Source organism: Polypterus senegalus, chromosome 12 (genome assembly GCF_016835505.1).
Source record: "Polypterus senegalus isolate Bchr_013 chromosome 12, ASM1683550v1, whole genome shotgun sequence".
Taxonomy (NCBI): domain Eukaryota; kingdom Metazoa; phylum Chordata; class Cladistia; order Polypteriformes; family Polypteridae; genus Polypterus; species Polypterus senegalus.
This window is the reverse complement of record NC_053165.1, coordinates 64,303,070-64,326,743: the sequence shown is the minus strand read 5'-3', so window position 1 is coordinate 64,326,743 and position 23,674 is coordinate 64,303,070. Positions and strand designations below refer to the sequence as shown.

Below are 23,674 nucleotides of genomic sequence, written 5' to 3'. Positions count from 1 at the left end.
TATCTCTTTCTCCATTTAGTATTAATATTCAATTAATATATCTAAGGAGAATAATCTGGGAATAAACAATACTAGAAGATTTTAATATATTAAATGAGTGAGGATTTAAAATTCAAATGAACAAAGTGATTGTATTTGTATAATTGTGTACTCATGTTGATTTTCTAAATATGATGTAATTTGAATTCGCTGAGCTGCTCAGAATGATTTAATGTACAAATTCTAGAAGCATGTAAGATAATGCATTTCATCCATCCATCTGTCCATTTTCTACCTTGCTTATGCTTTTCAGTTCATAGGGGATCCAATATGTGTACCTAGCATCTTGATATCAGGTAGGTAACAGTTGTGGGTAACGTGAGAATCTAAATGGATCACAGAAAGAGAAATTTTGTAGCTGCATTGACTTCACTATTGTTACTGAACAGTTTACAAGAAGAAACCTGTCCACATAAAAAAGAATAGCCTTTGCCCATCTGTAATTAACTATAATGTTATTAATTTAACTTGGTTAGCATGCATTACATTTGTTGTGAGTAATATTTTTAAATTAAGTTAATTGCTCAGCTCACTCTATTATATGGCATTGGATTTTAGAAAGGCAGCCTTGTGGTTTAAAGCCCCACACTTTCAATGGTATTGTCTAGTAGTTATGCCAGACAATCTGATGTGAGACAATCCCCTATTTAAAATTATGTCAAAAACTCATCCCTTCAACTGTAGCCATTAAAAATAAATATTTTTTTATTGTTCCTCCTATTTTTAAATGATGTTGTCATTATTAAAATAACATTGTCAAAATGAATGCTGCTGTTTATTATTAGCCCAATGTAGAGCTAGCCTTCTCATAACACACATTGAATGTTTAAAAGGCTTCTCTTTTTTGTCCTTTTACTTCTCCTTATCATATCTGATGTCATGGAAATGAACTTTGATTCTTCTACATAACTTGCTTTGGTAAATGTGGGTCATTTCTTTTGCTGTTGTCATTTTCACTTTTTTGTTTTAATGTTCATCTTTTCCATCCATCTACTTTCAAAAGCCACTTACTGTATGGGTCATGGTTGACTTCAGCCTGCTATGACTGTGTTAAATGTGTGAATCGGAAGCCAACACTGGCTGTGACACAATTTAGTTACACTATATTAAATCTTACCTTTGTGTGAATTCATGTCGATCAGGCAGAAACAAAAAAATAGCATGTCTAGAAACTTTTTTTTTTTATTACATGTGTTCTGGACTATTTGGGATTATACAACTGCATGCAGTAGTATAATAATTTCAAGGTTTCTGCTCTTTGAGCACTGGTCCATGAAATAAGCAATCCTGGTTCAGTGGTGGAATTAAACCTTACAGTATTTTTTGAGAAGTAGCTGAAGTGAAACGTGACATCTTGAAAACTTGCTTGATATTTAACTCTTTAAGAATTCATTTATGCCACATTAATATGATACATGAGATTATACATTTATTCAGTGTAAACAGTAGAGAAGCAGAACTTTATTAATGTATAACTGTCACATTCAATCCTTAGTTTGCTTTGACTGAATCATAATTGTTTTATAACAATTTAACAGAAAGGTCTCCTTTCCAAATGTTAATATTTTGGTCATATTGGAAGTTGTGGTAGTTGCCAACACACTGTAAAAGCAACAAAGGAAAAAATTGCAAGTTTAGTTTAATGTTTCTAATTATTTACAGTTTTTTTTACCATCATCATGGTTTAGAGTTTTTGAACTACCTACAAAATTTAACTGTGTATTGCACCATATTAGAGGCAAGATGTCTCCTAGAAAATAGTGTTTAAACATTAACAAAAGCAAACAAGGTTTACTTTGTATTTGGGTAATTTAATACTTTGGACACAAATTGCTGCAGGTACCTAAAGAGTGATTGATATATTTCTGTTACTTGTAAGCTGATATGAATACCACTTTAAGGTGTTAGTATGTTAGACCATTTTTATAACTGGTTGCCTGAGGTCCCCAGTTGTGATGGGGTGTATAGTTTGACAATCTGGGAGGACCTCTGAGTTAAACTCCTGTTTCTCTGGATTTAGAGGTGTTTTGCATGTATTCTTAGGCTTCTCCCTGCAATTCTCTAGCAGGTGTAGCAAGCAAGTATACTGGAAGGACTTTACAAGGAACTTGGCTGCTCCTTTTGGCTGGCAACTTCTGGGAAGTCTGAAAAAACACATGGTGGAGGTTCCTCATTGTAAGGTTTCCCATTCATCCCAGCTCAGGATATTGCTATCTTACCCCTTATGAGGAAAGGTTGAATAAAATGATGATGATAATGTCACAAAACTTAACTTTCTGAATAGAGGCATTGATCATGAGTAGTATTTTTCATTTTAAAAGCCATACTTTTTTGTATTAAGTTGTACTTGGTGTATATTAAAATAAATTTTTGTGTATCTCCTGGGACAGAGTAGTGGCTCTGAGGTTAGTGATCTGAGCCAGCAATTGGAAGGTTGCCAGATTGAATCTCGTAAACATAAGAAGTGACTCCTGCTCCATGGGGCCTTTGCTTAAGGCTCTTAACCTGTAATTTCTTTGTCCTGGGTATGATGGTAAATGGTAAATGGCCTGTATTTGATATAGCGCCTACTAGAGTTCAAGAATCCCCCTAGGCGCTTCACAACACAACAGTCATTCACCCATTCACACACACATTCACACGCTGGTGATGATAAGCTACTTTGTAGCCACAGCTGCCCTGGGGCGCACTGACAGAGGCGAGGCTGCCGAACACTGGCGCCACCAATCCTTCCGACCACCACCATGATAAACTGCATCCAGCCTTACAAGCAGCATCTCAAACTTTAAGGGAAAACTTGGGGTTTGATGGCAGGATTGGTACTCCAGCCACTGTTTTTTAAAAAATAAAAAAAATAGAACAACTCACACTGGTGTGGTGCTGAGGTGTCACCTGTTGCACTTGGGTCCCAATCCAGGTGGTTCGTCAAGTGGTGGGTGCAGCAGTACGCTATTAGCGCATGCTCCCAATCTCTTCACTGTTAAAAGATTTTTGTTATTTCATGACACTACAAATAAAAAAAGTGAAGAATGATTACTGTTTATTCTTATGTGTTTAAGAATGCTGGAGTTTTGTTACTTTTGTTATAAAAGTACAGCAACAGATTTACAGTAGTTCTGTACAAATAAAATTGTTCCTAGTTAAGATTAGCATTACAGTAATTATTATTAGTTGAAGTCACAGTGAGGAAGCTTTAAGTGGTACTATGTCAACTATTTTAACAACACAAGTGTTAATGGAATAATTGTCATTAATTGCCAGTTTATAAAACATGTCCTCTAGGGAAATTAAACATAATGTAAATGTGTTAAAGCTTCTCAGTTTTCTTATTATTGCTTAGCCTGTATTCTTATTTTTATTATGTTTAATTGTTCCATCTGAGTTCTTGCCCGGTTTCTCTTGAATGAATTCATAGTTATTTGATATTGCTTGTAACTAAATATTTTATTAGTCTTTTCAGCAAAAGAATTCAGTTTTAATTTTTGTGTCAACAGTTTTGTCAATACTGGCAATGTCTAATTGGAAATAGATTGCTTTCTTTCCTATGTAACACAAGCTAATTGTTTTGTCTTGCTGTCACTGCAGTTGATTTTAAATCTCCCACAATTCCCAGATGAACATTCTCATGAGAGCAGTAAACCACCTAAGTATCTGGTTTAATTTTATTTACTTGCATCGATGACGATGAAAAACATATTTGTATTGTTAGAGGTAACAGACATTAATAATGGCCTGAAGAACTTTTAATTGGAGACCTTTGATGTTGATTTGTTTTCTTATGCTGTTATATGAACAGAAAGCATGTGGTGAAAGTTATTGTTTAATGTGGTCTTAGAATAACAGTTGTATGATGGTGAACAGTAAAGTTTCAAAACATTAAAAAAACTTAAATTAAGTACATCTAATATACTACTTTCTATTAAAGAATGTACCACAATACAAAAAAAGCTTGTTTTCTTCAATAAGTAATATTTCAAAATTTAAAAATATACTGTCCTCTACAATTTTGGTTCCCAGTGAGGTGTCTGACAAAGAGTGTTTCAAAGCACCTAAGGAAGCAAAGCCACAGGTATGGATTTATTAGGACCTCCTCCTGGAGACAGACCGGGATTGCCATGGGGTCTGGTTGGTCGCAGCCTGAAATTGCAATATGGGACTGGCTGCCTTTGGGCCTACCACCTGCAAGAGGAATGGGGACCTTTGGTAGTGGTCGAAGGTAGAGGGATTGGCGGGCTGGAACCCGGGCACACAAACTGACTTTTGGGATGTGGAGTTTTATGGGAGGAAGAAGCCAGAGGTGGTGGGTGAGACAGAGAGCTACCAACTAGATAGAGTTGGGCTCTCGTCTATCCACTCGCTTGCTTCTAGAACCAAATCCCTCAAAAAAAGAGAAAAGGCATTGTGTGGGAATGGGGTTCTTCTTGAGCTCTTGCCTGGTTGATGCCGTGGATTGAGGTACTGTAGTGCCTCTGTGCTGCTGAAAAACTGCTCACTTTTTAGCTCACTGATAAAACTGTTGCCACCGTAAACCAGGACTGGATAAACGGTGGAAAATGAAATTTGTTCTCTTCATTTAGCACAGGGTCAGTAAAAGCAAATAAAATATATATATTTTTCTTTTTTAATGGAACAGCTGTGATTTAATTAGGCTATATACATAATGTCACTTTTAGACATTAGACCATGTGATTTCTGGATACATTGTATTGATTAGTTGTTTCGTCTTTATTAAGTTAGTTAGCCCAAACTAATAAGCATCCCAAAGAGTTGTTTATGAAAAGCAAGAAATACAAAGTTACACTTTACAGATGTAACAATTTCCATTGTGCTGGAAAAACAATCTGCCGTTGTGCTTCTCCATCTGTGTTGGCCAAGTGAAACTGGAGCTGATGCTAGAGAAATTATTAGAGCTATGGTGGAAAAGTCAGCTGTGTTTGAAATCACAAAACCCCCCACAGTTCAGAAGTGAAAGGCCGATGTACATCTCTCATCAGAACCAAATTTAGAAAGCTCTATTAGAGTTTGTTTTGAAGTAAGAAGGGAAGCCAGGGGAGCTTTGCAACAGACAGTAATCGACTTTGAATGAAATTAATTCAAGTTAAGTTTATGGAGAAAGAAACCAACTGCAGCCACTCTTGAACATTCTAATTCATATTTGTAACTTTGTAGAGACTGGGTCATGGCTTAGATATTCACTGCACTTTTATCCTGACATAGGTTGCTGTATAAAGTGTTGGTTGTGTAGTCATTTTTTACAATAAATACCAGTGACAGGACAACTACTGTATGACAGTCTTCTATTTGAATGGAGTAAGGTAACCATTCTGCATTATTTGGTGATCTGAAAAGATACCACCTGGAAAAAGAAGCTAAAAGGTACATCTCTATTATTAGATGAGCCAGAGACAGTTGCTGTTTTGTTTATTGAGCTGTTATTTGAGAAAGGTGACGCCTTCAGTCCATATTTGCTGAAAGCAAACCCTTTTACTCAGAAATTAATGAGTAGAGAACTTTGTTTTTTATTTAGAACAACTAAGAAGTAGCACAAAATTAGTGGATTTATATTATGTTTGTTTCTGAAACTACGGTAATTGACAAAGTTCAAAAATGTTTAAGGGAAAAATAAAACATTTTAGCTCATGTGTTTCAAGTTGTCAGTTTGTATATAGTTAATTGTTCTTTTTTTTTTTAAAAAAAAAAAAAAAGTAAAATGAGAGTTGTCTGCATCATCTGAAAATTTTGCATACCTATTAGGCTCTGAAAATTCTGTTTGTTTATATCTTAATCATTATTAGTTTGAGCATCTAACTAAAGGTGAAAAGTGTTTGATACTTTTAATTTCAACCTTTTCATCTGTAGTTCGGTAAGGGTGTCCAAAAACAGAGGCATTTTGTTTTTCCTTCTTATTTACTGTATTATACAATAATCTGGTTTACTCCTTAGTGCCTGCAGGAGCTTGTCTCTTATTTGTGATTCCCTCCAGCAATTAATAAGTAAATCAATAATTTTAATGATAATGAATAAAAAAGAAAGTATCTAAATTTAAATAAAAACATACTAAACTTTTTTTTCTCTCAATAGTAACACCAAAGTTAAAATACATCATGTGCAATATTGTATAAATCTGGGTTTTTCTCCTGTGTGATGAATCACTGTTTGCAGTCTAAAAGAAACACTTAAGTCTGCCTGTGATACATTGCTCATAGTTAAGATAAAATTGTTGATATTATTATTGCTTTTTGAAATGTCCTCTATATGTGAGTTAAGGTAGTAAAACGTCTAAAACTATTTATTGGCAGCTTTGATTATAATAACAAACCTCAAAGATTAACAGTATAGCCCTCGTCAGTGATTGATTATCTTCACAAAAATCAATTAAAATCTATTTGGAAAGGACTTAATGGTGCAAATAACCAACCTAAGAGTTTGGTACTATTTAATAAAATTGAAAGTCAAAATTCATTTTAAAGTTTAAAGTTTTTTTGGCATCCACATACTCTTTTAGCTATGAATTTGGGTTATATTTAACTGTTTGCTGTACATGGATAGCACTGCTAGGCAGTTTGATGACAGCTACACATCTGTTGGATGTTTTTTAATTTATTCAGTCATAACATCCTTTTTCATCTTTAAAATAAACCTTATACATTTAATATCTATATTTTGGCAGTTTTAAATAATTTATGTAATGAAAATAGATTAAATATTCTTATGATTTTCCCTAATATTGTAGTTCTAATGTTGTGAAGTTCTTTGTGCACATACAGAAAAATTTTGACTTACGGTAGGCATATTTGTAAACAGTCACTGTATGTAAACTAAACCAAGTACATTCAGTGGCAAAGTGAAGGGCTATTTTAATGTGCGTGTCTCTTTGTTTCATTTTGATTCTTATTTCAGACTTGGCAAACAGCAGCTAATAGGATGACAGTCTATTGTTCAGTTAAGATAGAGTGCATGTGAGCAGGGCAGACTAGTTACATTACTGAAAGGAGTAACTAATATCAAATTACTGTAAAATTGTAGAACATTGAATTTTTCTTGGTGTGGATATATTTGTGCCCTGTGATAGACTGGTGCCCCATCAGAGACTTGTTTGTGCCTTGTGCCCATTGCTCATAGACTCCAGGGTTTGCCAGCCTAAACTGGATTAAACAGGCTTGTAAGTGGATGAATGGATCTATATGATAGCATTACGCTGTTTCAGATTGCATGAGTGATGATCAGAAGATACTTGGGTGTAAATATCCCAGTTGCAGTCAGGGCTTTATTTTATTTTTGAAGATGAAACACTGCCTTTTTTTCCAGTTTTTATTAATGTGACAAACTTTATTACTTTTGAGTTCCAATTAACACAGAATTGGTTCTTTTGATTTATTTTTGACTCTCCTGATAACTGACAGTGTTATGAATTTTCTGAATGTGAAGCACTGAACTAACAGTGTCTGTTCAAAGATTGTAAAAATTGCTTCCAGTTAGTTATAGTGGTGCTGGTCATAGATTTTCATTGGGATTTTGTAGAGAGAGAAACTTGCTTATCTTTGGAGCAGTTTTTATTAATAATGGTAACAACAAATATGTGTTAATGTTTTTTTAAACAATACCATTTGACTGTAAATATCAGTATTTTTCTTTTTGAGTAATTTGTCCAGTGGATGGTCTTAAATCCTTATCACTAATCCATAAACCTTTGAGCATGCCTTTGTTTCAAAACTGATTTATTAGCATTTTAGGTGTGGCTGTTTACTATTGCTGCTTCCTGAGTCAAGGACAGGCGAGAGTTAAATTCAAAAGTACTGTGTATTGTAATGCTATGGAGACACGGCCTGGGAAAATTGTTAACTGGCTGTCAGAGACAAACACTTTAAGAGTAGGAACATTAATGTTTCTGCATGATTAATGATGGTGATTCTGCAATTATCAACCACAAAATCTCAAAACATGGCTTGTTATAATTAACATACCTCTACAAGTCTCGTAATTTCATATGTTTCTATAAAGACACTAAATGTTTTGGAAACCAACCTGAAGAACCTGTTAGATCACTAGCTGCAAGAATAACTCTCGAATTTCGAAAGGTTCTCTGCTTCAAGTTAACTTAGGCAAATATTGTTATTTATTAAGACAATAGTCATGTTCATTTAATATTATTAGCATATTTTTGCAGTGCTCTATTAATTCACAAAAGTGCAAAATTGTGCTACCCATTTGAGGTCAAGACTCAGTAGATAGGCTATCTGGTGGGATAATACATCTGTACCATCTTTTCACAAAATCAGTTTTTCTTTGTTTATAATAAAGTGCTCTCTTGTTTAGTTTAATTATGATGTTTGTATCTTTGTTTATGTGAAACACATGCCTTATCGATCCTGGTTGGAAAGTGAAGTTAACTTGTATTTCTGCTAATGAGGGCACTGCCTTTCATTAGGATGCAGACCAGAATATTTGATCTTTTGCTGTAGAAAATTGTGCTCAGTGTTTCAAGGTGAAAGGACATTTCTAGTACAGCTGTAAGATTACCATAAATGTTTGTAGCTCTTCAGAAACACTAAGCTTTCAAGAGCTGCCATTGATTAGCATTGGTATTTCAAAAGCTATCCGCTGCTTTTTTCATATGTGTAATACTGTGTGTAATGGCATTTACACAAGTAGGGCTCAATTACTGCTGAGAATGCTGATGACTTAAAACTGAAATACTGTACTTTAGCAAATTCAATCTGATTTAGTTTGGTATGGTGACTAGATAACATTAGATAGTGATGGTTGAGTTTCTTCACCGCAACCTTGCCCTGGACAGTTTTTATCACTTTTCTGTTAAATGTTTTACTGTGATAACATTTTGCTGTTCCTCTGCTATTTTTGAGAACATTGTATGTGAACTGTATACACGTAAAATGTATTTTAATTATTTTTTAAGTACTATGCTTTACTTTTTTGGTTGGAATATTTGACCTTTTGTGACCCTAAACAGTATCAAGTTAATTTAAGAATCTTACAGTATGTTGTGACATTAGATCTGTCGATACATTTCAAAGAGCAAATTATTACTAATTATTACAAGTATTAGTAAGTACCTTGCTAATATTTTAGAAGAGTTTTTTTTTTTGTCATTTTGTGACATTAGTTATAATTAAAATCAATCTTGTTTATATGTTTAGAATATAAAATGAAACTTAGAAGAAGACTGAGATATTCACTGAGGAAGACTGAGATATTCAGTGAACAATATCTCAATTACTCTTATTTATCTGGAACAGATTTCATTTTATTTTTTTAGAATTTAAGTTAACATCTGTTCTCATTTTTGGTTAAATCCTTTTGAACTGTGTATATTTGTCAGTTTAAACAATTCTGAATTTAATGCTTAATTTGTGATGTTCCTTTTTTCTGCAGAATAGCCTAAAGCCAGGACATTATACTTGAATAAGATCAATGGTTGAGAAAGGCTGATTCCACTGATTGACAGACAAAGGCCTGCTGGCAAAAACAAATTAAAATGAGCATGCTGAAACCGAGTGGTTTGAAAGCTCCCAGCAAGATAGGCAAGTCTGCAACTGCTACTACAAAAAGCTCAGCTACTGCCCCTGGTGAGGACACTATTTTTGCCTTACATTTATTGTGAAAATCGCTTCTGTGGGAATAAAAGAAACCGCATTTCAAAGCTTGAAGATGTACCAGATAACAATTCTGGTTTGCTTAACAAATCCTCATAACTTATTACCTCAAGGTTGAAAAAACGGTCAGATCTGGTGAAACAGTAATTCAGTTAATATTTCTTTTGTCATGCAACATAGCTCATCTGTTTCACTTTGCATGTTGGAAATGTGTGGAATTATAACTTCTTGTGACTTTTGATTATTGCTTTGGCACACTTAAGGTACTATATGAAGTAGTTTAATTTTAACACCATTTATTTATTTATAAATTAGATTTTTCAAATATAAAAATGCTTTTCACGTTAAATAATATATAATAGCATGGGTACCTTGTCTATAATGAATGCATTTGATAGTTAAAGTTGTTCTTGAAGGAAATTGGAAACTCTAAAGAAGGTATCCATCTTTAACAGGATGGCACTGATGCCACTCCTATTGTATACTGTGAAACCAGTTTGTTGCAAACTGGCTTGAGAAAAAAAACCTGTAGTGTTGCAGGTGCAGTATTTTATATGTGTGCATTGTACTGGAGGCTCTGAGCACTCCTGGTGATTAGACGTTATAATTGGAACTGTTACTAAACAGTAGATTTTCAATAATTTCTTATTTTTTTTAATTATTTTGCTATGCTTGATAGAAGCATTTTTGTTTTATTTTAAATATTTTTCTTAATATTAGTAATACATTACTAATAAATGCATACTTTGAGGTGTTTGCCAGTAAATAATTTTATTTTTTGCTGCTTTTCAGGAAAAGTATCTGCTGGAGATAAGACTTCTTCAAGTTCGACAACATCTGATGCACAGGAGGAATTTGTGGATGACTTTCATGTTGGTGAACGAGTTTGGGTTAATGGCAGCAAACCTGGATTCATACAGTTTTTGGGAGAGACTCAATTTGCCCCTGGTCAGTGGGCAGGAATTGTATTGGATGAACCTATAGGCAAGAATGATGGCTCAGTTGCTGGTGTACGTTACTTTCAGTGTGAAGCTTTACGTGGTATATTTACAAGACCATCAAAGCTTTCCAGAAACGCAGCAGAAGGAGAATCCAATGGAACACAGGCTGCCCCATTGTCCAGAGCGACATCCCCCACTACAAACTCTGCCAGTTTGACCTCTCCACCACCAACCACACCTTCCCCAGCAACTGCTGCTCATACAACACCACCTACCCCTGCAACCCCTTCCACCCCTGCCACGCCAGCCACAAACCTCACGAGGGTAGCCAGTGAATCTGTATCTAATTTGTCAGAGGCTGGCTCTGTGAAAAAAGGAGAGCGGGAGTTGAAAATGGGAGATCGTGTTTTGGTAAGTAGACTCCTGCAACCTTTTGCAAATAAGGCTGTGAACAAGCGTGTAGCTTTCAAAAGTTATCAATACCATTAAAACTACTAATGATTAGAATTTGTTTGAGCCAACATGCAAAGTTTCCAAGTTTCAGGGTGCTTTATTGTTCAGTAGAACAGGGACTTTGCGCTGTTAGTTACTTTAGTAGGAATCGTTGGAGCTAGTGTTTCTCTCCCTCACGTTGAGTTGAAAACTAAGTCTAATTCAGTGGTTCGTAAGTCCAGTCCTAGTGTACCACTGCAGCTGTAGGCTTTTATTACAACCAGTTTCACAAATCAATGAGCCATCCTTACATCTAATTGAACTAATTGTTCCATTTGCTGTCTTTTTTTTTCTTATTATATATTCAAAAAAGTACTATAGTATTACATTGAGGAGTTAAGAGATGTATATTTATTTCATAGCTTTACAGTTATCTATTTTACCATTGTCTTTTTAATTCACCTTCCTGACTTGTATCCAAATACTGACAGTTTGTTAATGAGCAGGCAGCTGCAGCTGCAAATGTCATTAAATGCCTAATAGAGAATAGCTCTTTCATTGTCCTATTTATGCAGGTGCTTTGTTTAAAGCAATGGCAAAAATCCAGATTTATTTTATGTGTAACTCTAGCACATTATTCTGACAGAAAAATAAGAGGGTGAAAAAAGTCTAGCTAATTAAAAAATTTGATTAATTAAAAATGAGACTAACCCATTGATTTGTGCAACTGGAATTAAAAGCTACAGCCAGAGTAGTATCCAAGGCCTGAACTTGAGAGCTCTTAATCAAATTAGTAGATACAGAACCCTGGCCATGTGTTTCAGTATTACATCAGTAATAGTTTGTGAAAATTATTTGTTTCATCAAATGTTTGTGGCATTCATTCAGTTGTCAGTTCATTTCAGGTAATCATGAAAGAATCATTAACACTTGTTTCCTCAATAAGAAGATAGCACTATTTGAATCTTTTCCATTGTGGACATTGTGGGGTATACAAATGAATTTACCTAATTAATTGATTGTCTTAGCAAGTCAACAGGTTTCTGTAGTTTATTGATTTTACAAAGAGTTCTTTGTTTTTCTTTTAAAATGTTAGCAGGCTTTACAGTAAGTTTGTCCTTGCTTGATTGAGTACATAGCCATGGGCAAGAAAGTGCTTAGGTTGTGCTGCACCTGAAAGTTATCCTGTTACAAATTTAAGCAAAAAACTTTAAAAGGTAGACATTTACCTTACAGTTATTCCTGGATTTGCCATAAGGGAAGAGTTAAACATCAGAAAGAAAGTTTTGTCTGGCTTTGAACAAGCTACTTTAAAGTTCTGATTTATTTTGACACAGATAAAGCAGTCTTTTAACAGGCCGGTAAAGGAAATGTAGATGCTGTGCAAATTATGTTGTCATTGCTTCAAGTTCAAGTGAAGAACTATGCTTTCAGTGGAGGGTACTTGTTTTCTGTGCCATGGTGTTCTTTGTCCATGGCTGATAGGTGGCTTTATTTTCTTCAGCTTTCTATTGGTATGTAGCTAATTTCTTGGTCTTCAAGTAGTAATACCTATCCCTGAATTGTGTATTTAGAACCTGTTTGGAATAATTATCCTGGTTCCAAAGAGGCTACTTTCAATCTAAAAAGGCAGTGGACATGTTCATGTTTTAATGGAATTGGGACAATGCCTAATTTTTGTCCTACAAATAAAAAAAAAAACACAAACAATAAAATGAAAAGAGTTAGTTTTGCTTAATATTTAGTATCATTTATATTGTGTAATATAAATTAAAGAAATCCCCATCTACAGATTGGTAGACTTAATTTTCATTGTTGACTTACAACTGGTCATGTGAAGTTGAGATGCACTATCGACATGCATAATCAGAAGATTAAAGCTGCTGTTTTTATTTTAAAACATTACATGATCCAAAGGTGTCTAATCTAAGAAAAGTATGTCTATGTGCGTGTTGTTTGTTCAGCCTTTGTTTTTGATATGAAATTAAAATGGTTAAGAAAATTGTACTTTTCTGTTATACAATGATCGGCAGTTTTCACCTGTTTCTATTTAGTAGTGAATCTGCAGGTGACAATGCATTTCTTACATTATTGCCAGATTTCTTACTTTGCAGAAGAGTTTAAAAGATTATGTTATAATGTTGAAAAGTGGACAGTCAAAAGGAAAGGATATGTCGCAGAAATGTATGCATTGAAGTTCTGTTGTTAATAAAATAGCTGTCAGGCATGTGTCTTGAGGAAACTTGAAAGCTTTCTGGTCCTGCCTTGGAATGTGTACATCATGTTAACTTATCAATAAATTGCTTTTCACTCATGATTTTAAAATATGACAAATATATATTTCTGTGTGTACATATATGTAGTGTGTCGTCCTGCTTCATTTCCCCCCCCAGAAAAAAAAAAACGAAATAAAATGAAAATGTTTATTTTTTCCGTAGGTTGGTGGCACTAAAGCTGGAGTTGTAAGGTTTCTAGGGGAGACGGACTTTGCAAAAGGAGAATGGTGTGGGGTTGAGCTTGATGAACCCTTGGGGAAGAATGATGGAGCAGTGGCTGGGACAAGGTTTTGTTTTCTTTTTCTTCAAGTTTAACAAAAGATTAAAAAATGTTAAAAATAATTAACACATATGTATGTTTTTAACAACCATTTTTGTGTAATTTATGGTAATTTTATCTTTTTAGGTTGATTTTTGAAGTCTTACTTGAAGAATAAATTCGTTGATAAGATAATGGGTGGTTAGCAGTTATGAAATAAAAAATTAAGCTGTTAATGCAACCTCAAGAAAACTAAGTAGTAGCATTAAACTAGTATAAAATTAGCAGACCCCCGCGACCCTGTGCTAGGATATAGCGGGTTTGAAAATGACTGACTGACTCTGAACCATAGGTAAACATGTTTTACTGTGAGTGCCAAAATTGTAATTCACAATTTAATCACTCAAAACCTTCTTTAGTATGTGTGAGAACTGCTTATTTGAAAGTAAGTTTAACTGTTCATACAGTCTGCTTAATTGTCTGTGCCATCTGATAATACATACATTGTTTACATTTTTTTAATGTAAAAAGAAACTAATCAATAATGTAAAAACAGAAAAACAGTTACTGTCAGTATGAACTATTTGTAACTATCCCAGATTATCCATTCAGCTCTCTTATTATAATTATTATTATTTTAGGTTTAGTAGACACCTTTACCCTAGGTGATAAAACCATTATTTTTCCTATGATTAACTGGAGCCCTGTCCAGGATTTGTTCCAATTTTGTGCTTGTTACTATCTGGGATAGGTTCCAACCCCACCAAAAGGGCCCCTTGGTCTGGATTGAGTGCAGTAGTAAATACACTGATAAGCTTTAGAATAGATATGTTCAGATCCCTAATGATGTTGCTTACCCTGTTCACTTTAAATTCTGTTCAGCAGTTTGACAGGAGGAGGAAATCAAGTAATGCAAAAAATAAATAACTGATGAAATAGGTAATTGATCCCTGGCAATTTAGAATGTTTAACAGCAAAACATAGTTCAATAATTGCCATTAACATAAGTGAACGTGAAATCCCATCTGACCATCAATTAGATAGATACTTTATTAATCCCAAGGGGAAATTCACATGCTCCAGCAGCAGCATACTGATAAAAAACAATATTAAATTAAAGACTGATGAAAATGCAGGTAAAACTGACAATAACTTTGTATAATGTTAACGTTTACCCCCCCGGGTGGAACTGAAAAGTCGCATAGTGTGGGGGAGGAAAAATTTCCTCAGTCTGTCAGTGGAGCAGGGCAGTGACAGCAGTCTGTTGCTGAAGCTGCTCCTCTGTCTAGAGATGATCCTTTTCAGTGGATGCAGTGGATTCTCCATGATTGACAGGAGCCTGCTCAGTGCCCATCGCTCTGCCACGGATGTTAAACTGTCCAGCTCCGTCCCTACAATAGAGCCTGCCTTCCTCACCAGTTTGTCCAGGCGTGAGGCGTCCCTCTTCTTTATGCTGCCTCCCCAGCACACCACCGCGTAGAAGAGGGCGCGCCACAACCGTCTGATTGAACATCTGCAGCATCTTATTGCAGATGTTGAAGGACGTCGGCCTTCTAAGGAAGTATAGTCAGCTCTGTCCTCTCTTACACAGATCATCAGTATTGGCAGTCCAGTCCAATTTGTCATCCAGCTGCACTCCCAGGTATTTATAGGTCTGTAACCTCTGCACAGTCACCTCTGATGATCACGGGGTCCATGAGGGGTCTGGGCCTCCTAAAATCCACCACCAGCTCCTTGGTCTTGCTGGTGTTAAGGTGTAAGTGGTTTGAGTCGCACCATTTAACAAAGTCTTGGATTAGCTTCCTGTACTCCTCCTCCTGCCCACTCCTGATGCAGCCCACAAAAGCAGTGTCATCAGCGAACTTTTGCACGTGGCAGGACTCCGAGTCGTATTGGAAGTCTGATGTATGTTGGCTGAACAGGACAGGCAAGTGTGGGGGCCAGTCAATGGTATCAATTTCTTCATCCTTCAGGAACTGCCTACATACTCTCGCATCATGAGGGCGGGCATTGTTGAGCACCAGCAGGAACCCAGGACCCACTATGGGCATAGTGTCTGACAATAGGTCTAAGGATTTCATCCCGTTACCTAATGGCAGTCAAGGTGCCGTTGTCTAGCCTGTAGAGGTCTGTGCATGCCTCCATGGATATGTGTGGAAGACCATTACTGACCCACCACCAAACTGGTCATGCTGAACCCATCAATGAAATGTCCTCCAATTCCCTTGAAACTGTTCTGGAAGACACAGCAAATCTTCTGTCAATGGCCAGTGCCATCCTGGAGAAGTTGGACTATCTGCACAACCTCTGTAGGGTCCAGGTATTGGCTGATACTACTAATAGCGACACTAACCGTAGCCAAATGAAAAACTAGCAAAAAAAAACAAAAAAAACAGTCAGAAAAGATGAGGAGGGAAAAATGTCAGTGGCCTCCTCCTGTTAAACCATTCCTGTTTTGGGGGTCATCTCATTGTTGCCCCTCTAGTGCACCTATTGTTAAATTCATTAACACCAAAGCAGCTGAAACTGATTAAAAACTCCCTCTGCTACTTAACTGACCAGATCAAAATCCCAGAAGTTTCATTGACTTGATGCTATACTCTAATTAAAAAGTGTTCCTTTAATTTTTTTGAGCTAGCTATATATATATATATGTATATATATATATATATACACACACACACACACTCACTCCGTGGCCAATTTATTACTGCCAATGCAACTTACCTGTGGTTATTTATTAGGAAGTATACTTTTTAACAACAAAACAAAAGGCATAGATCAACGTTGCCTTGACATTCTGATAAATCAATGTACAGTGTTTTACCTGGCTTCTGTGGTGATCTTTTAATTGCATTTAAGTTATTTGATGGCAGTGTTTAGCTGAATTGACCCATTACTCTCTGAGTGCTTTTTGATGCTGTATTACTAGCATAAACATTTTCATTGATTTAGAGCTGTTTATTAATTTGTGTGTTTTTTTTTTTTTGGTTTTGTTTTGTTTTGTTTTAGGTATTTTCAGTGTCAGCCAAAATATGGTTTATTTGCACCTGTTCATAAAGTTACCAAAATTGGTTTTCCGTCAACCACCCCAGCAAAGGCAAAAACTACTGTACGGAAAGTTGTTACTACACCATCTGGTTTGAAACGAAGTCCCAGTGCATCTTCCATCAGCTCACTTAGTTCAATTGCATCTTCAGTAAGTGGAAAACCTAGTCGCACAGGACTGGTAAGTATGACTATATATAAAATATAAAGACAGTTTTTGAAGTCCATACTTTTTACACACTGATCTTTCAAACCTAATTTAAAGCACAAGATGATAGTATGCCTTGATAACACAAACCACCTTATAGTATGAAGATAAAAATGTATAGAACTATATATATTTTAAATGAGTTCTTAAAGATATTAATAATAGGTTTTTAGTATTGTCAGTTAGTTTTGTGGAAAAAAATCAAGATCTAATTCTGGGTCTAACACTGGTGATTCTAATATCTGCCCATCAATGTTAGAGGCAGTGCCAGGTTTACAGATACCAGGAAGTGAGAGCAGGAACATTTTTGAAACGGAAATTGCAATAACAATTACAGCACAATAAGTAACACCTTACCAGCAGCTCTGACAGGAGAATATTGCATTAAAATGTATATCTTCAGCCTTGGGATGAATAACACCAAGGCCAAAAAAGTTATTACTTTAGCAAGTTTTATTTATTCTTCAAACTTTAAGATGGTCTGTATCCTGTGATCGTATTTTTCATTATGTGGACAAGTTATTTGTGGTAGTGAGGATAAAGACATTCATGTTTTTGTTTTTTATATGAGAGAAGGAGATAGAAATTAGATTCGTAATTTATGTTTTTGACCAATATACAGTAGTTGGAGTTGGGTCTAATGAAAATGTGGTTGGTTTTATTTTATAAGTCATTGTGATGTTCTGTTATTGACTTAAATTTATGCAGCTTGCACATGCAAAGTGGTGGTAATTTGCAAATTAGATAAATTACATTTAAATCGCAGAAGTAATATTTTCTAATTTACTGTATTATGTCAACTCACTGCTTCTAATATTAGTTGGAGTTTGCAGCATTACATACAGTCTTCTTTCTTATACTCTTTAATAGTCTGTTACCCCAGAAGAGGGGTAAATGTAATTTTATTGTCCTACATATGGACTCTAATATTTGGCACTCTCTTTAAAGAGCATGTGGTATGCATTAATCCATAATTGGTCTCTTTTCAATTGAATTATTTTTTGTTATGAAAATTGGTTCTTTCTCATTAATTTCTTCCAAATATAAGATATAGTTGTTTTAATGTAAATCTAAAATTGCTTCTTAACATTAGATTTGTTGAAATATTAGTTAATTTTAGAATCTTTTTCTGAGCTTTTCTTAGGAAGGGCAGGGACTATAAAGTGATAATCTGAAATGGATATTTGAATGTTAAAACCATGAGATCTAATACACTGGTATGAAAATGAGAAAAATCTTCTATGATTATAGAAACCCTGCAGAATTTAGCAGGTGCAGAATTCATTTATTTTGCAAATTGTGTGAGCTTTATTCTAATTCAATTAAAGTCAAGATTTTCAATTAATAAACAAGTAAAGAATGAAATTAACTTAAAAATGATGAATATTCAAGGTTGTTGCCATCTACACAGTGTGTAAATTATCAGTATTTCTTGTAGTTGTATGCTTTTTACAGTTTTCACAGATAAACATGGCACTTGATGAATAACCTTTTGTAACAACTGACCAATGTAGCAAAGTCTAAATTTTGTACCATGCACAACTGTGGAACTATAGTAATGATGAAATCAGAGCAGTACTTGCATGAGAATAATATGCAAAATAATAGCTTACATTGATTTATTGGAGTAAGATGATGCCAAACCAATCTGTTCAGCTTTCTAAACAGGAAAATGGAGTAGTAGACAAAATCAAAACATATCACATGCAGTAATTGTGAAAGTAGAACCTATTGGCGTCAGACATAATTTATGCTGTAAACCTGTATTTGAATTTGAAAACAAGTGCAGTTATGTTGAGAGTGCCCCATGTGGGGTGAGGTCATCAGTGGATTCCCTCACATGTCTTTTCTTGGACTACTGCTTTTTGTAATTTGTATAAATGGCCTAGATTATGGTCTAATTAGAAAACTTGTAGAATTCACAGATAACACTAACATTGGAAGGATAAGAGGAGGCCACAAAACCTATTTAGAAATGCTTGGACAATCTATTAAATTGAGAAAAATATCATAAAACACAGTTAAATGTAGAAAAGTGCAAAGTGCTATGTGTAGGCAAAAGGAACATTAAATAGAAATATAAGGTGTCTTATAGGAATTAATTGCTATGATGGGTTGATGTTAACGCAACATTCTTATCTAGACCATGGGTTTCCAAAGTCTGTCCCGTGGACCCTTTATGGCTGCAGGTTTTTGTTCCAACCAGATTTACAATCAATTATAACTTGATCTCATTTAATTAGCTGGTCTTTTTTTCTCTTATTTAGCATTTAGAAAATCATAGGATTACAATTTTTACATTTATAAGGCATTTAGAAATATTTCTCTTTGGTATACAGCATCTTTCAGTGCCTAACTATTTTCCTCCTATTATTTTGTCCTTCTTAATGTGTAGTATGCTCCCTTCATTGTATCCTAACAGTGACAATTAAAAACGAGCAGGGGAGACACCTGGGCAATCAATACTGAGTGATGAAAGGCTGCAACTACATCATCATTATCAGACTCACTAATTAGTCAATGGAATAAATCACCAGAACATCTGGAAAAACAGAATGAACATCAGGATGAAGATGTTATTAAAAAGTGAAAAAAACATTATCCCCATACAACTGCCTAATACATTTTGGTATCACTTTAGATTAGGTGCCCCTAATTAAACTGTACTTACCATGTAATTACCTGTATACAGTAATCCCTTGCTATATCGCGCTTCGACTTTCGCAGCTTCACTCTATCGCGGATTTTAAATGTAAGCACATCTAAATATATATCACGGATTTTTTCGCTGGTTCGCGGCTTTCTGTGGACAATGGGTCTTTTAATTTATGGTAAATGCTTCCTCAGTTTGTTTGCCCAGTTGATTTCATACAAGGGACGCTATTGGCGGATGGCTTAGAAGCTACCCAATCAGAGCATGTATTATATATTAACTAAAACTCCTCAATGATATAAGATATACTTCCCGTGCGGTGCTTGATTGTTTGCTTCTCTCTATCTCTCTCACTCTCTCTCTGCCTGACGGAGGGGGTGTGAGCAGAGGGGCTGTTTGCACAGAGGCTGTTTGCCTAGAAGATATGGACGCTCCTCTACAAAATGCCGCTTTATCGCGGTGCTTCTGCATACTTAAAAGCACGTATTGATTTTTTGATTGTTTCTCTCTGACATTCTGTGCTCCTGACGGCGCTCCTATGAAGATAAGATATGTTTGCATTCTTTTAATTGTGAGAAAGAACTGTCATCTCTGTCTTGTCATGGAGCACAGTTTAAACTTTTGACTAAAGGATGTTATTTCATGTCTAGAGGGCTCTAATAATGTTAACAGTGTGGGAGAGTTTATAAGGGCTTAAAATATATAAAAAATACCATACAAACATATGGTTTCTACTTCGCGGATTTTCACCTATTGCGGGGGGGGTCTGGAATGCAACCCCTGCGATCGAAGAGGGATTACTGTAATTTCAGAATAACTAGGTTTCATTACTGTGTATTTACTGTGTAATAAAATATATTGCAGTGGTTAAACACTCAATTGAAATTGTTATTCCACAATTTATACACATACATAGTTAAAAAAACTGTGGAATAACAATTACAATTGAGTCCTTAATTATAGCATTACAATGTATTACTTAGTAAGTACAAGGTAATAACATTTAGTAACTCTGTAATTATGCAGGTAATTACATGGTAAGTACAGCGTAATTACGGACACTTGATCTTAAGTGATACCTACATTTTAATAAAAATTCACCAAACACAATTTTGTAATTTCTACATTGATCCCAAAACCAAGAAACTGGCAAATAACAGCTCACTTAGTTAGGCTAGAAGTCCAATTAAAAACAGAAATTAGTTGGAACTAAAACCTGCAGCCACAGTGGGTCCGCATGACTGGGTTTGGGAACCACTTATCTAGATTGGGGTGGGCAAATTGACTTGAATTAAGAAACTAAGTTGGAATGGAAAACCTGCAGCCACTATGGCCCTCCTGGACCAACTTTATACCCATCCCGATCAACACTATGTGCAGAAGCAATTGAAATGCAAATATCATGCTAGATAATATTGTAAAAACTGCCGACTATAAATCAAGGGTCTGCGAATAACGTGTGTTTTAGTGAATTCACATTTAGAATATTGCGTACTGTTATAATTCCTATACTACACAAAAAAAAAACATAGGAACACTAGAAATAAACAGAAGAGAACAACAAAGTGCATCCTGGGACTAAAGGGCATGATGTCTAACTCCTGGTAGGTTCAGGGAATTAAACCAAATAAGGCTGCATAGTGACATTTTCCAGTCTTGAAATATTCTCAAAGTAATGGATAAAGTTGATACAGCAGACTTCTTTCAATTAATTCGTCCACCTTCCACTGACTGTGGCTCGTCTCTGAGGCTAGCAAGTCCTTTCATATTGGCCAACCCGGAAGTGCTTCTACTTTTTCACCCACGTGGTCTGTACGCACATCTGGGTAAGGCAGAAGCCCTGTGACGTATTGCTCCCCAGTGTTTGCGGCACCCACTGTACCCCACAGGACTGAAGTAAAGAACTCCCATGTCCCTTGATGCCCTGTGGGAATCCAGGGCACTGCTGCAACCCAGTGGAGCTGCTATCTGGCGTTCTGGGGGAGGCAGTGACCTAAAGAAGCTGCCTTCCCCAATCCTTCCGTCTCGTGGGTGTCCCGGCCGGGTTGAGCTGCCAGCCACCCCTTACAACTTATTCAAAGACAATTGGTGAAAAAGGAAAAGCATATTTCAGAATGAACACGGTCACAGGTTTGAAATGGAAATCTTCACTACTTTCTGGAAGTATATGTATGTGTTTTTAAGAAAACTGAACTATTAGTTAAACAAAAGAGAAGGTTCTTAAAATTGATTGTTACATCCTAATTTGTCAAACTGCAATTAAGAGAGAATTTAGCATGGCATGACTTGTGTATTCCAGAGACATTTAAATTGGAATTAAAGTAGTAAATTAACAGGTTTCAAATGTGAATGTTTGTATTGTACTATATTTAACAGTGATATGCAAGCGAGTATTTGTTGTATTTAAAATTAAATTACAATAAATTGATATCCAATTAGCTTTTTTATTTTGGGCATTAAAAGTGTAGATGTAGTATAATTACACTTCCTATTAATGTTTGCATATAGTAGTACAGCATGCAGTTGCATAGCACAAATACAAGGTTTCCTGACAGTATACAACATATGAAGTGTTTTAAATTTTACCATAAAAATGCCAAACCGTCCATTAATTTGCAGATCTTGCTGTAACATCTTAAATAATCCAGACAATATGGGCAAGTAGAACATGTAGACTAAAAAGTGATGCTAATACTTTCTCTTCAAATCCTCCCATAATTAGTTAACAGAAACATCCTCACGCTATGCAAGAAAGATATCTGGTACTACAGCTTTGCAAGAGGCATTGAAAGAGAAACAGCAGCATATTGAACAGCTCTTGGCAGAGCGTGACCTAGAGAGAGCAGAGGTTGCCAAGGCAACAAGCCATGTGGGAGAGATTGAGCAGGAGCTATCCCTTTTAAGGGCTGGACATGAACAGGTGGGGAAAAATACCGTCATTTTTATGCAAACAATAGGTGTACTACTTAATAAGTCAATTATTGCATCTGCTAAATAGGTATTGTTAACAAAATGTCAAAAATCCCATTTTTGATTTGTGAGAAATATATAAAAATGTTATGTTTTATAGTTAGAACTGGAGTAACTTGTCTCTCTTAGGTAAATTTATAATGAAATACCAGAAGTGGAAATAATACTGTATTTAATGATGAATTGTTATGTACCTTATTATTTATACCTTGAACTGCTTGTTTTCTAATTGTCTGCTTGTTAAAAGTAGAGAAAGGTGGTGAGAGACAAATAATTAAGGGTTATGTTTCTTAGCAAGCTAGTGAAAGAAAACTTAAAAGAAAAACAATGTGTAGCATTGCGTTTACACTTAAATCTTTGATGGCAATAAGCAGTTTTGTTTTTTTAGAGTACAGTCAGTTATGGATTACTGACATTGAACCTGGGAACAACACCAAGCCAGTAAATTACACAGGTTTAATTAATGGCATGGACATTCGTCCATCCATTATCCAAACCGCTATATCCTGCAACTACATGGGACCTCAGAGACCGAATAAAAATAATTTTATATATATATACAGATACAGAAAAGTTGTTTAGTCAAACAGGGATGCTGTTGAGTCATTAGTGTTGTTATTGTCAATTTTTACATTTGTAGTTATATGCATATGCTGTATTATCATTTTTCAAATTAATAAACATTCATTTTAAAATGATCTAACACTGTATTTGATAAACCGATTGTATGTATTTTGTATCTTTCTGGGCACATTTTAATTTCTATTTAATGAGTCCCTTTCACTTTTGTTTGATTATGTTTAAATTAGTATGTAATGGAAATGGAAGCTAAAATGGATCAACTCCGAACTCTAGTGGAAGCTGCTGATAAGGGCAAAGTGGACTTGGTTAACCAGTTAGAAGAGGAAAAGAGGTGAGTGTCATAATATTCCAGAAGGGACCAATATGAGCTAATAAAACAAACCTTATGGCCTAAATGGTCTCCTTTCTTTTGCCAAATGTCTTATGCTGTTATGTATTTTCAAACATATGTTATAAATTTGTTTACATTAATGGATTCAGTTTTGTATGTAGCTGTAATTTGTTGCATCACCACTAGGTTCAAGACATATAGCAGCAGTAGCTGTGAGGTTGGTCCATTTCAAGGAACACTTGGGCACACTCATTTCACTTCTCACTAATATTGGGTTAAGTAGTAACTCTAAACTGGAATTAATGTATTTGACAAGTGTAT

At 35.2% G+C, this 23,674-nt stretch overlaps 1 protein-coding gene across 8 annotated transcripts in view; it reads left to right on the top strand.

Moving 5' to 3' along the window:
* The window catches only part of clip1a (CAP-GLY domain containing linker protein 1a), a 79,187-nt gene that overhangs the window by 5,770 nt on the left and 49,743 nt on the right, over nucleotides 1-23,674 (top strand). For all 8 annotated transcript variants that reach the window (XM_039771930.1, XM_039771926.1, XM_039771928.1 and 5 more), the window contains exons 2-7: nucleotides 9,433-9,626; nucleotides 10,446-11,005; nucleotides 13,465-13,589; nucleotides 16,574-16,790; nucleotides 22,193-22,390; nucleotides 23,250-23,353. In XM_039771930.1, the coding sequence (XP_039627864.1) occupies nucleotides 9,536-9,626; nucleotides 10,446-11,005; nucleotides 13,465-13,589; nucleotides 16,574-16,790; nucleotides 22,193-22,390; nucleotides 23,250-23,353 (1,295 nt within the window). In that variant the 5' untranslated portion in view covers nucleotides 9,433-9,535. The remainder of the gene's footprint in view (nucleotides 1-9,432; nucleotides 9,627-10,445; nucleotides 11,006-13,464; nucleotides 13,590-16,573; nucleotides 16,791-22,192; nucleotides 22,391-23,249; nucleotides 23,354-23,674) is intronic.